The 15,846-nt window shown below is 40.4% G+C and overlaps 1 protein-coding gene across 1 annotated transcript in view; it reads right to left on the bottom strand.

The window, feature by feature from the left end:
• PDXDC1 (pyridoxal dependent decarboxylase domain containing 1) overlaps positions 1–15,846 on the bottom strand; it is a 47,952-nt gene that overhangs the window by 4,235 nt on the left and 27,871 nt on the right. The window contains exons 14-21 of the mRNA XM_007058141.4: positions 13,640–13,703; positions 13,134–13,222; positions 9,677–9,782; positions 8,408–8,579; positions 7,564–7,682; positions 4,113–4,234; positions 535–627; positions 343–439 (exon numbers count right to left, since the gene is read on the bottom strand). Coding sequence (XP_007058203.2) covers positions 343–439; positions 535–627; positions 4,113–4,234; positions 7,564–7,682; positions 8,408–8,579; positions 9,677–9,782; positions 13,134–13,222; positions 13,640–13,703 — 862 coding nt within the window. The remainder of the gene's footprint in view (positions 1–342; positions 440–534; positions 628–4,112; positions 4,235–7,563; positions 7,683–8,407; positions 8,580–9,676; positions 9,783–13,133; positions 13,223–13,639; positions 13,704–15,846) is intronic.

Here is a 15,846-nt window from a genome sequence, read left to right as displayed (position 1 = left end):
CAATTTTCCAACTTACACAGATGATTTGAAGAGCCCCTTCTTGTAATATAATGGAGGGAACAACAGCCAACTCCAGCAAATCGCTTTAATTTGACTTGAGAATTGTAAGTATTGAGATTTAAAGGGAACTGGACAGATGGTGGCATTAGATATTTTCTTATTCAGTGTTGGAGAAGGGGTGGGTAGACAATGTTCCTTTCGATCTTAAGAGTGCCTTTTTAATCACATAATTTGGACATCTTATAAATCAGTTAACAAGAAATCTGTGTAACACTGTAAAGGTTTCCACATTTTACAGAATTATTGCTAATGTACTATTGCTGCAGATGTATTTATTCCTACCTGCTGTTAAGTCAAATGTTCTTCCCTTTGGTGATGCTTGAAATGGAGAAAACCAGTTCAGCACAGAGCCAACTACAGGAATCTGTCGTAGCAGGCCCTGTAAAACATGCCGTTAAAAGATGATTCCAGTGAATGAGCCATCTAAGTGTTACAAAGTTATGTGATGCAGATAACAGATTTTGGAATTCTTACCTCTTCAAGAAGTCTTTCTTCATTTGCTTTCTGAAGCTGAACCTGTGCTTCCTGTATCCCCCTTCTAACGACTTCAGTCATGTTTTCCAGCAGCTAATTAAAAACAGAAAAGCATGCATTACGGCACTTAAACTGGCTTCTTGGTCCCTTACATGAAGATTAAATTTAAATGGGGACATTTGTTCATTTTTCTAAATTAGGTCAGCAGTTGACTAATGCCACTTATTTAATACTATGAATAGACAACTATAGATTGAGAATAGGGTTTTTTTACATGGATCTTGAAGTCAGAATGTCACACATTTAATTGCAATGGCATGTATTTCTCTTGCTTAGATGTAGGCTACTCACCTCTAGCCAGAGTTCTTTGAGTGTCTTCTGTATAGTCACACTCATGAATATGCAACTGGTGCAGCTGTGCTGGTTGAACCTTTCGATTGCGGTGCCTGCTGGAGCGCTATTGTACCTCCACCTATCTCCTCCTCTCACTGTTCCTGAACTTTCTGAGAGCCCCAGCTCAAATAGGGAGCATCAGTGAAGGATATGAGATTGGATAGATTTTGTTCTGGCAACACGTTGATTTACCAGTCATCCAAGTACAGGTATATGTGGATCTCTTGTCTCCATAAATGTGCTACCACCTCCCTGAGGCACCTGTAAAAACTCTGGGGGCAGTGGAACAGCTGAAGAGAAGGATTCTGATTTGAAAATAATTCTCCTCTACTAGGAAGCAAAGATATTGGCGGTGCAACGATCTGATCGAAACAGCCTTAAAACTGAGAACAGCAAACCAACCTTGCAAAGAGAGGGAAGGTATTATGGATGCCAGTTTAAAAATATAGAATCAGAACTTCCTGATAAAGGAGTTGAGTTTTTTCAGGTCTAATATAGGCCAAAGACGCAGCAGCGTGGGAATCTGAAGAAGCCTTCCTTTTCTTTTCAGAGTCCTCCTTGCTTCCTTCCAGATTTGACCTAAGTTAAGATCCACATGGTAGATCTTAGCTACCACTGTCATGGTCAGTTACTGAGGAAGTTCAGGATGGAGAATTGAACCCAGTGTATCAGCAATGACAGCTGTTTGCTTTGTTAGACTGGGACAGTACCTAACATCTGCTCAGCACCAGCAAGCTAAGGGCACATGGGAGTCAGCATTTGGATCCCCTTACAGCAGTATGCTGTGTCCAACTGGGGAGCTCAACCAGATCTGTGACAGTGGATGTGTCTAGAACTGTCTGACTCCCGAGGCTCAGCTGACAGAGGCCTTCTTTGCACCCTGAGTTTTTCCCCCACCAAAGTTCCTGGTTCCAAGGGAGGTGTCACTCCTGCAGATTGGCTCTGCTCACAGAGGCCATCACCAACAAGTTATTTCCGCTTTTCAGTTTCAGATCCAATGGATCAGGATCCTTTTTAGGTACCATAGGTTTCTTGAGATCTGAACTGAAGATGGCATCTTATGCAGAGGTGTCAGGGTTCCCTCCCCACTCTGAACTCTGGGGTACAGATGTGGGGACCTGTATGAAAGACCCCCTAAGCTTCTTTTTACCAACTTAGATTAAAAACTTCCTCAAGGCACAAATCCTTTCCTTGTCCTTGGACGGTATTGCTGCCACCACCAAGTGATTTAGACAAAAATTCAGGAAAAGGGTCACTTGGAGTCCCTTGTTCCTCAAAATATCCCCCAAGCCCTTTCACCCCCTTTCCTGGGAGGCTTGAGAATAATGTGAGTACCGACAAGACCCTTTGTCCATAGGGCACTGAAAATCAAACAGGTTCTTAAAGGAAGAACTTTAGTTCAAGAAAAAAGTAAAAGAATCACACCTGCAAAATCAGGATGGAAGGTAACTTTACAGGGTAATAAAAAGATTTAAACACAGAGGATTCCCCTCTAGGCTCAGCTTCAAAGTTACAAAAAACAGGAATAAAACTCCCTCTTAGCATAGGGGAAATTCACAAGCTAAAACAAAAGATAATCTAATGCATTTCCTTACCTTTACTTACAATTTTTGTAATTTTATGTGTGTTATTTCAGGTATGTTTTCAGGAGATGTTTTACCTGCTTGGTCTCTCTCTCTTTCCAGAGAGGGAACAAACAAAGAGAGCACAAACAAAACCTCCCTCCCAGATCTGAAAGTATCTTCTTTCCCCGTTGGTCCTTCTGGTCAGGTGCCAACTAGGTTATTTGAGCTTCTTAACCCCTTACAGGTAGAGTGATTCTGTACCTCTGGCCAGGAGGGATTTTATGTTACTGCATACATAAAGGTTGTTACCCTTCCTTTTATATTTATGACAAGAGGTCTCTGCTGCCTCTTCTCTCAAGTAGTATCAGGGTCTGTTTGCTTGCTCACAGATCACAGCTGTGTACAATATCTAGAGGGCTTGTCTGTCAAAGCCTCCTGCCAGCAGGACCATTTGCAGTCTGTTCTGCTGTTCTTCCCATACTCTTGGGGTGAAAGCACCTCAGACTGAACACCCTGAGGGACAATGTCCCTACGTGACGGGCATCTCATATGAGCATCAAATGCAGGGAAAAAGGTGCACCTCTTAATAGCTAGTCTCTAGATCTTCAAAACCACCATTGGATTCTAATAGTGGAACCAGAGATGAACTAGTAATTACTTAGAAAATTTAATGTTTCCTTTAAAAAAAACGCCTAACCCTTAAAATGCCAACACAAGAAAACTACGCTAAATCATTAAGCTAAAGCATAATGAGCACTATCCAAGCACGGGATTCAGGCTAAGAGTCCAAATGCAGTTCCTGATCCAGCCGCTGCAGCAGTTGGAAGGAACTGAGGTGGCTAGAGAGCAAATACCTTCTTTCATAGTCTCACCCGCAATGTTCAGAAACAGTGAGGGAAGGAACAGGAGAAGCGCAATAGCACTCAACAGGCACAGCTATGTAATCAGCGCAGCCCCAGGAATGGGAATATGCAGAGTACACTTGAACAAGGATTTATTCTGTGGGTGCAGTGTTGTTCAAATAACTACCACTTTCCTTTTTACTGAAGGTTTTGTTATGACAGCTTCAATAGGCCAGATATTAGGGATAGTAACCAAAGCTCCTCATGTAATCCTGTATAAGCACCAACGTTTTTACTAGCAATAAAGGCATTGTAAATCCAGTTTTCAAGCTGTTGATTTAACAAATAAAATGAATGGAAAACGTTAAGTGGCAGATTTTCAAGATAGTGTGTTGGCATAGTTCCACTGAATTCGGTGGAACAATTTACACCAGTTGAGGATCTGCCCCAGATCAGTGAAAAACGGAAAAAAAAGTCTGATGGCTTAAACCATTATAGAAACTGTACAGTCGCTCAGTTTGCCTATTTCCATACCAGAAAGGCGTCTATCCTAGCAAAAGTGTTATAAACACAAAAATGTAAACCTAAACCAAGGTATCATGAGAGAGTCATAATACTGTGAAGTTCTCTCACCATGTAGATGCAAATCACTATATAGCTAAATACGTGCAATTTTCTTTCACATCAAAGAATACGAAGTTGCCCTGAAACCAGTTTGGAGAAAACTAACGCTAAAACAGTCTGTAATTTTGAAAATACGTAAGATTTCAATACATACTCTAGAATTTTCTTCAATTTCTCTGCCTGTTGCTGCAATAGTTTCTACCAGCTCAGACACATCCAGATCTTCAGTTACCATGCCGATATACACACAGTTCTTCTCCCCTCCAAATTCTGGGCCTGTGAACAGAATGGAGATTCCATATTTTTACACTTTTGCAGCAAAATCTAAGTGCCTCTTTAACAAGGTTTAAAATTACAAAATGTAATAGTTAGTTAGTAAAAAGAGAAAAATATTTAGCTTCATAGAGGAAGATAACCTTACAACAGGCACCCTACTCACACTTATGTGCCAGGGAATCCAACCATATTTTTGTTTTAGTGCTTAACTGTAATCTTTGCATATGCCCAATTCACTGAAATCAAACTTACGTACTTGGCATTGCACTTTTTCAAAGAGGAAAAACATAACTAAGTTTAGACAGGAAGTAATACAGTAGATATTTTATATTACTGTGTGCTTATAATAAGAAGCAACATTAAAAGCTGCATGAAACCACCGATTGTGAAAAACAGAGCATTTAAGCAGCTGAGTTTTCTATTCCAAAAGCTGTGGTGTTCTGAGGGATGCCACCAGGCCCTTTCTTCCCCCTACTGTTGAACATAGATGGGTTAATGAGGCATTTTTACAACTGCCTAATACTGTATATATACACACACTTAAATAGCATATTATTGTACCTTCTAAAGAGCCACATTATTCTGGGACATCTTTCAACAGAATGGATCCATAACTCTGACACACTTAAACTTATTCTTAAAGATGAATATGGAATATTAGAACTCTCTAATAGAAAAGTAATGCTATATTAGCATTGCCTTAAGTAGAGGTAACAGCAACACTTACTGATTTTCATCTTCAAAGCAGTCTATAACCATTGATCCTTACAACACTTGTGTAGTAGGCATTATAATTCTCATTTTACAGATGGGAAAAAAAAATCAAATGTATGCAGGTTAAGTGGCTTCCATAAAGCCAAAGGCATCATTAGCATGATAAAAAAAAATAAAAAATGTTTTGCCTAAGGTCTGCAGGATTGCGGGTTTTAAAACTGTCAAAGATCTGAAAGACAGAAATTCCTGAGTTCGTGTCTTGGAGTGGTCACTTAACCTCAGTCTCTTCATCAGCATGAGGGAAATTAAAATACCCACCTCATAGGGACAGTTACTGAATAACGTTTACATAGTTCTTAGGAAATTAAAAGCTCTAAGGGCATGATCCTATGAAGTGGTGAGCACCTCCTGCAAGGTATGGATCATCTTCAACTCCCACTAAAATCAATAGGAGTAGACACCTGTTGATTAGCACCTCTTGAGATTCGGCCCTTAGTGCTATTATTATCATTACTAACCCATGGCAAAACCACCTAACAATGTTCACTTGCTATGTTTTTAAAGTTCCCATTTCACCTTTGAGAGAAAGCTGAAATACAGCAGCTGTGGGTATGCTCTGTGGCTAGTCTTTTTAAAGCAGAAGTAGCACTGCGAGGACCAGGTAAGGTTCACCTGGAAATTCCATGTGTGCACAGAGGCCATTGTATAAGTTTATGCAGGATCTCGTGGTTCACTGATTTTATATCACTCTAGTGGAGTTCTAGACAACTGTTTCGTTAAGCACATTCACACATGACATCTAGGCCATTTGCTTTTTAAAGATTAAAAAGGAGTCTGGCTTTATTAATTAGTTACAATAAGACTGGAAACCACTAATGTATCAAAATGCAACACATTCCTACCAGTTCCAGGACAATGAAAACATATTGTAATACATTCATTTACTCATGCAATGTGTAACTGAGTATTTCAGTTATATATTATAGCCAGAGGCAGGGCCGGCTCTAGGCACCAGCAAAGCAAGCAGGTGCTTGGAGCGGCACATTTGCAGGGGCAGCATTCGGGCCATTTTTAATTTTTTTTGCTTGGGGGCCGGCCCTGCAGGCGCTCACCCAGGTAGACACTGTCCTGGCCCCGAAGCTGACACCAAAGTCCAGGTGGAAGAGCCTCAGTGGGTGGCCAAAGCTGGCCCCGGGACTGGGGTCCAGCAGCAGCAGCGCGGGGGGCGCCCTGGGGCCGTTGTGGTTTGCGCCGCCAGCCGCGGCCAACCATCCAGCAGGCTCCAACACGTGGAGTGAGGGACACTCGGGCTGGGGTCTGCCCCGTGGGGAGCACGGAGCCACCTGCAAGTGCCGCAGGGCAGCCGCCCTCCAGCACCGCAGCTGGGGCTGGGCGAAGCGGCCCGAGCCGCCCAGGGGCTGCGGCAGGGTGGCCAGGAGCAGCAGCAGCAGCGGGTCCATCGAGGGGACCGGTGCCTGGGGTGCTGCTGTGTGGGGCCTGCGTCCCACTCTCCGGGGCTCTGCTCCCTGCCGGCAGCTCCCTCTGGGGCTGCCCTGCCCTGGCTCCTCAGCCCCCGCCGGGGCAGTCCCCCCGGCTTTGGCCTCCCAATTCCCGGCTGGTCCTGGATGTGGGAGCCCTGGCTGGAGGGATCCTGGGCTGAGGAGCCCCGCTGCTTACCCCGACCCTACCAGCGCCGGACCAGCTGGAGGCGAGGGAGGAGCGGGCGGAGTAGGGGGGAAAAGAGCCCAGGGCTGGGGAAGCAGAGGGGGAGCCCAGGGCTGGGGTGGGGCGCAGCCAAAATTTTTTTTGCTTGGGGTGGCAAAAAACCTAGAGCCAGCGCTGGCCAGAGGCACCTAAAACATTGAACCTAGTCACAGAATGCAGTAAGCTGCCCAGTTTGAGAATAAGATCCTGCTTCATTAGGTACAATACTGAGGCAGACACCCCTCCGATTTGGCACATATTATAACATACCCGGTGCTCGGTAATTCACTTGCACAACCAACTTATAGCGGAGAATGCAGTACTGGTATTAATGATCTTTAAGTCCAACGTGTTTATGACTGGATGCCTTTTCTTGTCTAGCATATGCCACCTCTGTAACAATCAGAATTAGACTTAGGTTTGGGGGGCCCTCCAGTCAGCACTGCATTAAGAAATGTTCTTTGCTGTTCCTAAACTAACAGCAAATTTTTGAATTTTCCCAATTAAGCCACAATGAAAACATTTCTCCTCCGCCCCTTCAAAAACAAAATACAAGTCAGAACTTTGTAAGCAACATAATATTTGTGTTTTCTAGGATGAAAACACTTCTCATGCTTGAGGTTTGGTGGGAACAAAGGATGTAGTTCACTCTGCTGAAGCTGTTGCTGACAAGCAGCACTACTGCTGTCTAGTAGCCTCTCATCTGAAACGAGCAGTGGGGAAGGAAGCAAGATCAGAGAGACAATATATGTAGAAACGCATCTACTGTTTAATGTAGAAGCGGACAGAACTTTTGAATAATACGTGAATGTATGACTTGTAGTAGATTTATAATACAGTTTTGGCAAAAAAGAATTGAGAACATTAACCTGATTATTTACAGAACTGATATTACCAACAATGATAATTACCCAAAGAAAAAGAGAGATCCGATTCCAGTTCATTTAATTTTTTCAAAAGTCCAGTGTTAATTTTCTCTGCTTCTTTCTCTTGTTTGTCATCCTTCTTCCCATCACTGTTATACTCATACCTTTAAAATCAAGCCAGAGGACAGCAAGCCATTTTATTTTACAATACAAACAAAACAGAACAAATCTGCACTTCTAACATCTTTCAACAATTTACCGACATGTACCTGTAAACTTGTGTAGTGGGTGAAGTTTGAATAGTGATAGCAACCAACCAAGCTGGAGAAAATTTTGTAATGTTTGCAGTTGAAGGAAAAGCCTTTTTGGATACAGCAAAATTTCTTAAATAGCTTTCTGGAAGTATTGTATTGATAATGGCTCAGCTATTTCTGACCACATAAGAACCTTAATGATATCCAATATATGAGCAGCACTGTATTTGCCAAAAGAGACAAACAAGTTCTACTACTGTTTAAAGATAAACTGATTGCAGTAGTAGGCTAAATACATAAGGTACACAGGTACATTAATGTTTACTACAAATAATCCACAAGGCTGCTTAAATTCTAGTTGTTAACTCAATTATTTTTGCAAACCAGGTCTTTAGCTTCCAGGAAGTTCCAAACTCCTAAGTAATTTCACAAAATTCAGACATCCTCCTAAGAAAATGTAGTTTATTCACAAGTCAGTTAAGAAAATTGCAGCTGTGCCATAAACTGGATTTTGCTGGTCCAAAGGATCACTAGTGAAGAGGGCACTTATTCTCTCTGCTGAAGGTACGGTCTATCCAAGTATCTCTTGAAGTAAAGCTCAAACAATGGCATATCTGGAGCTACCTAGCACTTACCTTACAACACCCAGTCCTGGCCAGCTGAGGTCTTCAATATATGACAAGCCTACTGTTCTTTTCACTTCTTGATCAAATTCCTCTCTTAGCTGCAGTGTGCATGTCAGTATTGGTATCTTCATTTTTAAGCAGTCCACCAACTGATCTACATCTTGTACTTCAGTTCCTAAAACTGAAGAGCTAATGAATTAGCATGTGAATTACTGAATTGACAGAGTTTTCATATTTTAGATGCGGTAAGACGGGTGCCATGGTTACCTATATTTATAGATAACCCACTTTACAAGCCAATCCTAAATATGATTTTTGAACATTACTGAATTATCTTAATCTGTGTGTGTGGAAGGCTGTTTTACTTCAGCTTGCCATTCACTGAAAACACTCAACACATCAGATGGCTGGAGCCAAATATTAAGGAGAAAAAAATAAGCTAATTGTAATTCCAAGAAATTGATTTTCTGATATTATAAAGTAAAAATGGTAGTTAGCAACAGGAAATCCCTCCCTCTACAGCCAAAAGGGTACAAAAAAGATCAGCTAGCTTCACTTTTAATTACAAAGTTCAGTATCACCAAGGCTACTCATTAAACTGGAATCCCTTGTTCTGTTGTTTAATTTCTATAAAAGTTCTTCCCAGTAGCTACCTCCATCTCTCTGTAACATCAGAGCCTACACCCTCTTCTAGGAGAGAGAGGGAAAAAGTTTTCTTTTCAGTACTAAGGAAAATAACCAAGCTTTAATGGATACTATTTTCTTCCATTTAGTCTATTATATTCTAAATATGGGCTCAGTTCCTGTGTCTAATCATCTGAATAAGCAGGCCAAATTCTTTCTTCATTCTGTAGGTAGATGAGAGAGGGAAAGGCAAGGATATTTCATCTCCAATGTTTCTGTATTCTGACAGTTTTAGACAGGAACACTATTCAGCTTCATACCTTGTTCTCACCAGTAAATGTAGACAGTATAAAGTAAAAGGCTTTACAGATGTGGTGCGACATAATGCTATACAAGATGACAAAGCTACTGGAAATTCAGCTACTTCTAACGTAACGGCTACCAAGGCACAATAGAATATTGAAATTGTTTTTGTAGTGTTAAAACATCCTCTCAATATCAAAATAAGAAAAAAAGCAAACCCAAGGAGAACAGATTTAAACATACAGATGTTTTACACATGAGGATATTTACAATTTTAAATAGTAAATTCCAATTTTTTTCACCTTAGAATGAAATATCTATATAAGTGGCTAAATTAAGTGACTCACTTACCTGCAGAAGTCATTAATGGGCTAAAACGTACACATGTGCCTTCATCTTCTAGTTCTACCACATCAACTCCACTGGCAGGCACTAACTGTGCCAACTGTTCACCTAGCTGAAGGGACAAGGCAAAATTAGAGGAATTTATTGAGCATTAATTTCTCATTATGGCCAACTTGCATTAGACTGTTCCCATAGTTTCAATGAACCATTTGTCTGTTAAATTGTCCCTAGTAAGGTTTCTCTCTCTTTACTTCTTAAAAGTTACCTATTCATCATTCCCTGAAGCATAGTAAAATTTTAGCTGTGAGCAAGCGCACAGTACCACCTATAAAACAAACAAAAAAGCTGCACGCTTATATTAACAAAATGAAAACCTACTTCACAATTTCTAAGCAAACCACAAAATGTGTCATTTACTCAGTGGTTACCCCTCTCCCATAAAGCAGGAATATGTTTACTTCCAAAATAGTGAGTTTTAAAACAAAATCCTGCACCTGTTTGTTTAAAAGTACATTTTAGTAGGAGTTCTACTAGTAGCAGTTGGAGAAAAATACTGAAATTGTAGTACATAAAGGGAGGCTATTAGTCAGTAACCTACTCAGTTAAAAAAAAAAAAAAGTTAAAAGTAGTTTCAGATACTTAAGCTGCCATTCAGTCCACCTGCCAATTTTTTGTGATTTTACAATCACTTAAAAAAAAAAAAAAAAAGTTTCTCCCTCCCTTTTGCTCTGTGAAAATTTTACATTAACAAGGGCTGCTTATACATGGGCTGCTTAAGTAAATGCATTAAGTAAAACATAAAGGACTATCTGTCGTCATCGTTTGGTCTTATTTGTAATAATAGTAGATAAAACAGTGTAATTTTTAAGTTGGCAGTATCCTGTTAATACAACTAAGATTCACTGTTATTTATAATAGCAAGGTCTCTTTTCCAAATCCTTCATTCATAAAGTCAGTTGCAAAGCCACAAAATTTCTGCCAATTCATGCCAGAGGTACTTTCTATTGTTTTTATTTTGAAAAAATTGCATTTGCCAAGGTTTCTAAGTGGAATTTCATGCCACTCTTGACCCTGAGCATAAACAGGTTATGAAAAATTCAAAAGGAAAGTCAGCTCCTGTTCAACCCACACTAATGCTACACGCTGTCATCAATCAGTGGGATTACGTGTTACAAGGAAGTGTGATGGAAACATGCAGCATAATTTCTCCTTCCTGCTGCCTTGTTTCTCAACTATCATGTTTCCCAGCTTGGAAAGTTGTCTTTTAGCTCTGCCTCTTGACTTTCTAGTCCAACTAGATTTCCAGGTGGCTCAAAGCCTCAAAATGGTTAGGGAAACAACTGCAGGTGGGCAGTGGTCAAGGGAGGTCACGGAGTACATAGAGGTGAAAAGACAAAGTAACAGGTGGCAAGGTTCCTAAACCAAATCCCCCTACATGTGTTCCACTGCATAGGATCCCTAACAGAACCTAGGGCTGCCCTTGTTATTGGGGTCACAAACAGGTTGGGAATTCAAAACAGCTCAAATAATTATTAGAGTATGCATATTTTATGCAATTAGAGAGATGCATTTTCTTAACACGTAATGCAACCCTTGCTCCCACTCTGAATGTGAGGGGAAAAAAGAAGAGGCACACATGAATTCACACAAGGCAAGGCATGAATAAGGAATCTGTTTTGGGTAGGGAAAGAGGGTCCTGACACATTGGTAGTCTTGCTTCCCCCTTCCTCTAGTGCTTGTATAGTAAAAAGACTCGTAAGCTTAGACTGGAGTAGGGAAGTACAGTAACTTAAAGTTGTCCTGATTAACGCTGTTTCATTGTTACGTTGCTGATCAATTAGAGAACATGCTAGTTTAAAGTTGCGCAATGCTCCCTTATAATGTTGTTTGGCAGCCGCCTGCTTTGTTCACTGCTTGCAGAAAGAGCAGCCCGTTGGAGCTAGCTGGTGGCGGCTTGGAACCAGGGTGGACCGGCAGCCCCCCCATCAGCTCCCCACTCCCCTAAGTTCCCTGTGCAGCAGCTGGCCAGCAGGCTATCAATTGCAAACAGTTTAGCTGTCCCTCCTGCCACTGCCCTCTGCCTTGGAGCTGCTCCCGGGAGCCTCCTGCTTGCTGTGTGTTTGGGAAGGGAGGGGGAGGGGGGGCAGGAAAGAAGAGCGGGGGGGGGCTAATATCAGGGTGTCCCCCTCCCCCCTGCTCCTGCCCCCCACTTACCCCATCTCCATAGAGCAGGGGGAAACACGACAGGGCTCAGGATAGAGGGAGCTTGCTAGCAGCAGCTGCTGTCTCAACTTGCTGATCTACTTAAAAAGGCAATGTACTTAGAGTGGAGTCAGCATACTTAAAGGGGCAATGCGCATCTCTCTCACACACTCACACGCAGGGTGTGCGTCTCTGTCTGCCATACTGTCTCCTCTCCCACCATTTGTGCTTCCCTGTAGAGTGTGAGCTACATTAACAACGATGTGTTAACCCTTGAGGGCTCAGCCAAGTGCTTGTTCATCATTTAGCAGCAAGGCATTCCCTGGGAAATATCCCACGCTCTTATTTCACCACCTCAACCAAGCTTCACAATCATCATTGCTGTGTACGGTATATATCTATATATCTATATATAGTCTTTTGTCTGATGAAAAAAAATTCCCTGGAACCTAACCCCCCCCATTTACATTAATTCTTACTGGGAAATTGGATTCACTTAACTTTGTTTCGCTTAAAGTCGCATTTTTCAGAAACATAACTACAACGTTAAGTGAGCAGTTACTGTAGATAGAAAGTTTCAAAGATTGAGTGGAAATTGACATTTCAAATGGATGTCAAAAGTAAATCAGCTGATCTTGCAGTAGTTCTTGATGTGTCAAAATTTCTACTAAGCAGTTTAACACCTTAAATTTTAGCTTACTCCACTTCTGAGCAGTAGCAACCTAGACAAGTTTTTGTGGCAAGAGGGACACTCACTCCTCTCCTAGGATATTGGACTCCCTAAGATAGGACATCCCTCATCTCCCAAAAGTACCAATTTAAAATGGAGACATATCTGTTGCAAAGTGAATGCAATGTAACTCTCAGATCTGCACTTTTTTTTAAATGCCTGAGGAAAAACTAAATTTATTTAATCTTAGTGGCCTAAAAAAACAAAAAACACACACCTCTTGAGGTATGAAAGAGTTAAAAGAATCAATGTTTTCATCAGAGTTTAAAATTCAGCATAATTATTTTGCACCTTAAAACATATGAAAGACACCGGGTTGCCAGTGCTTCAGACCAAAACTATCTTTTTTAATCCCAAAAACTCTCCAGGCTGATTTCACATAGGATACCAAATAGCCATTGGGTGGCAAGTGTTATCAGTCACTACTGACCTAGTCTGTTCTAGGTTATATATTCCCTGAGCCACCCAATCATCCTCTGTTTTACAGAACATCCATTTTAGTTCTTAAAAGAAATGAACTTCAAATCTTACCCACTGATTGAAGGTGTCACAAATATGTCTCTCATTGCTGGTTATAGAGTGTTGAATTGTAGATGCCGGTCCAGCATGTAGCATCTGATCTGAACCCAAAGAGACAAAAATCGCAGAAACAGAGTTTCATTTATTTAACTAAAGCAAAAGGCAGTATTTTTAGACAAACAACATTTTTATGAAATTTTATGAAATCTAAGAAAATTAAACTCTATTTGACCTCAAAAGGGTAAACGTGGGATTTTAAAAGATGTCATTCCAAAAGCAATTATAGCACTGAAATGTATGTATTCCAACAATTTGTAATCACCTTCCATTGTTTCAATGCAATGGAACTTTGCAACAAGAGTACAATTTATGAGGTGGTTCAAACCACTGCTGTATAAACAAAACTTGTTTTATGTTCAGACTAATAAGAAAAAGTGCACAATGTAATGTACTTAATAAAACTAGTTTCTTGAATTAATAGATCTGAAACCATCACGTTTTGTCTATAAATTACATACCTATATTTGGAAGTTCCAGGGAAAACTTGAATACCACTACAGGAGAGCTAAGTTCATCTTCAACCTAAAAATGGAATTAAAAAATCCATGATGTTATGAAAACACTTAAAACAGCTTTATTGTTGTAGGTACAAAACTGACAGTAGAGACCGCCACATCATTTGGTTTTGTCAGTATTAACAATGTTCTAGTTTCCGTAATGTTTTGACTCAGTACTAACAAAAAATTAGATCATAAAACTGTGTGTAAATGATCTGGAAAAAGAGGTAAACAGTGAGGTGACAAAGTTTGCAGACAATACAAAATTACTCCAGATAGTTAAGTCCAAAGCAGACTGCAAAGAGTTACAAAGGGATCTCACAAAACTCAGTAACAAAATGGCAGATGTTGATAAGTGCAAAGTAATGCACACTGGAAAACATAATCCCAACTATACATACAAAATGATGGAGGCTGAACTAGCTGTTACCACTCAAGAAAGAGATCTTGGAGTCATTGTGGATAGTTCTCTGAAAACTTCTGCTGAATGTAGAGCGGCAGTCAAAAAAGCAGAATGTTAGGAACCATTAGGAAAGGGATAGATAATAAAATAGTAAATATGCCACTATATAAATCCATGGTACACCCAGACCTTGAATACTGCGTGCGGTTCTGGTTGCCCCATCTCAAAAAAGGTATGTATTAGAAATGGAAAAGGTACAGAGAAGGGCAAGAAAAATGATTAGGGATATGGAACAGCTTCCATATGAGGAGAGATTAAAAAGAGACTATTCAGCTTGAAAAAGAGTCTACTAAGGGGGGATGTGACCAAGATCTGTAAAATCATAAATGGTGTGGAGAAAGTGAAAGTGTTATTTACTCCTTCACATAACACAATAACCATGGGTCACCAATGAAATTAATAAGCAGCAGGTTTAAAACAAACAAAAGGAAGTACCACACACAATATGATCAAGCTGTGGTACTCGATGCCAGGGGATTTTGTGAAGCCCAAAGTATGACTAGGTTCAAAAAAAGAACTAGATAAGTTCATGAAGGATAGGTCCATCAATGGCTATTAGCCAAGATGGTCAGGGATACAAACCCAAGCTCTGGTTGCCCCTAAGCCTCTGACTGCCAGATGCTGGGACTAAACAACAGGGGATGGATCACTTGATAATTGCCCTGTTCTGTTCATTCCCTCTGAATGCATCTGGCATTGGCCATTGTTAGAAGACAGGTTACTGGGCTAGTTGGACCATTGGTCTAACCTAGTACAGCCACTCTTATATTCTCAATATATACACAAACACAGCAAAGTAAACTACCCCTCACATAAAAAGGGATTTTATTCTATTTCAGTTACACACAACTGAATTTCGGGCATTATAAAGTGAAAAATGTGAATACATTCACTGACAGGCATTTAATTTTTTTTTTTTTAAATAGCTTTAACTCTTCCTTGGTGCTCTATGAGCAAAGTTTCTTGCATAAATCTCTCTGAATAGATAATTGAGCTGTTCAGTGACATAAGTAGAAGCTATCAAGAACATAAATGGGGGAAGGTGGAATGGCTACAGCGGATCTCCATAACTGATGAGTTCTAAAAGATTATTTTCACAAATGAAATTACTTTGTCACTCACAGTGATTTGTGGTCATTTGTTTTCCAAGAAAACTAGTGTGAATACAGTATTTATTCTAATACACAGAGGGTCAGATCAATAAAAATATCTGTTGAATAGGGCATCTTTTTGACTGAAACTGGATTAGAAGCAGCTGCATTAGACATAACTAATTTAAAAACTAGAATGTTCAATTAAGAGCAGCGGGTTTTTTTTTTTTAAAACAAACATCACTCTCCTGTATCATAACACCCTCACAGCAACCTACTTTGTCTACAGATGTAAGAACATCCACACTATATCAACATCTGGCCAGGGTGCTGCTAAATCCATAGTCAAGAATGAATTTCAAATATAAAAAAGTGCACCATAAAAAATACTGAATAAGTTTTAATACGTTAAGCGCTATTCAGCAACACAGAGGCAGCCTCTGAGCATTATATCCATAGCTTGAGTGTGCATAGAGAGAAACAGTAATGGGACAAGGAATACAATCTAGGGACCAAGTCCTGCTATATGCAACTAAATTTATACAATTCCATTGACACTTTAAGGGGTAATTTCAGTAGTCAGAATGATACCACCACGACCAAGGCTGTGGGTA

This window comes from Chelonia mydas, chromosome 10 (genome assembly GCF_015237465.2).
Source record: "Chelonia mydas isolate rCheMyd1 chromosome 10, rCheMyd1.pri.v2, whole genome shotgun sequence".
NCBI lineage: Eukaryota > Metazoa > Chordata > Testudines > Cheloniidae > Chelonia > Chelonia mydas.
This window is presented reverse-complemented; position numbering and strand designations above follow the sequence as displayed.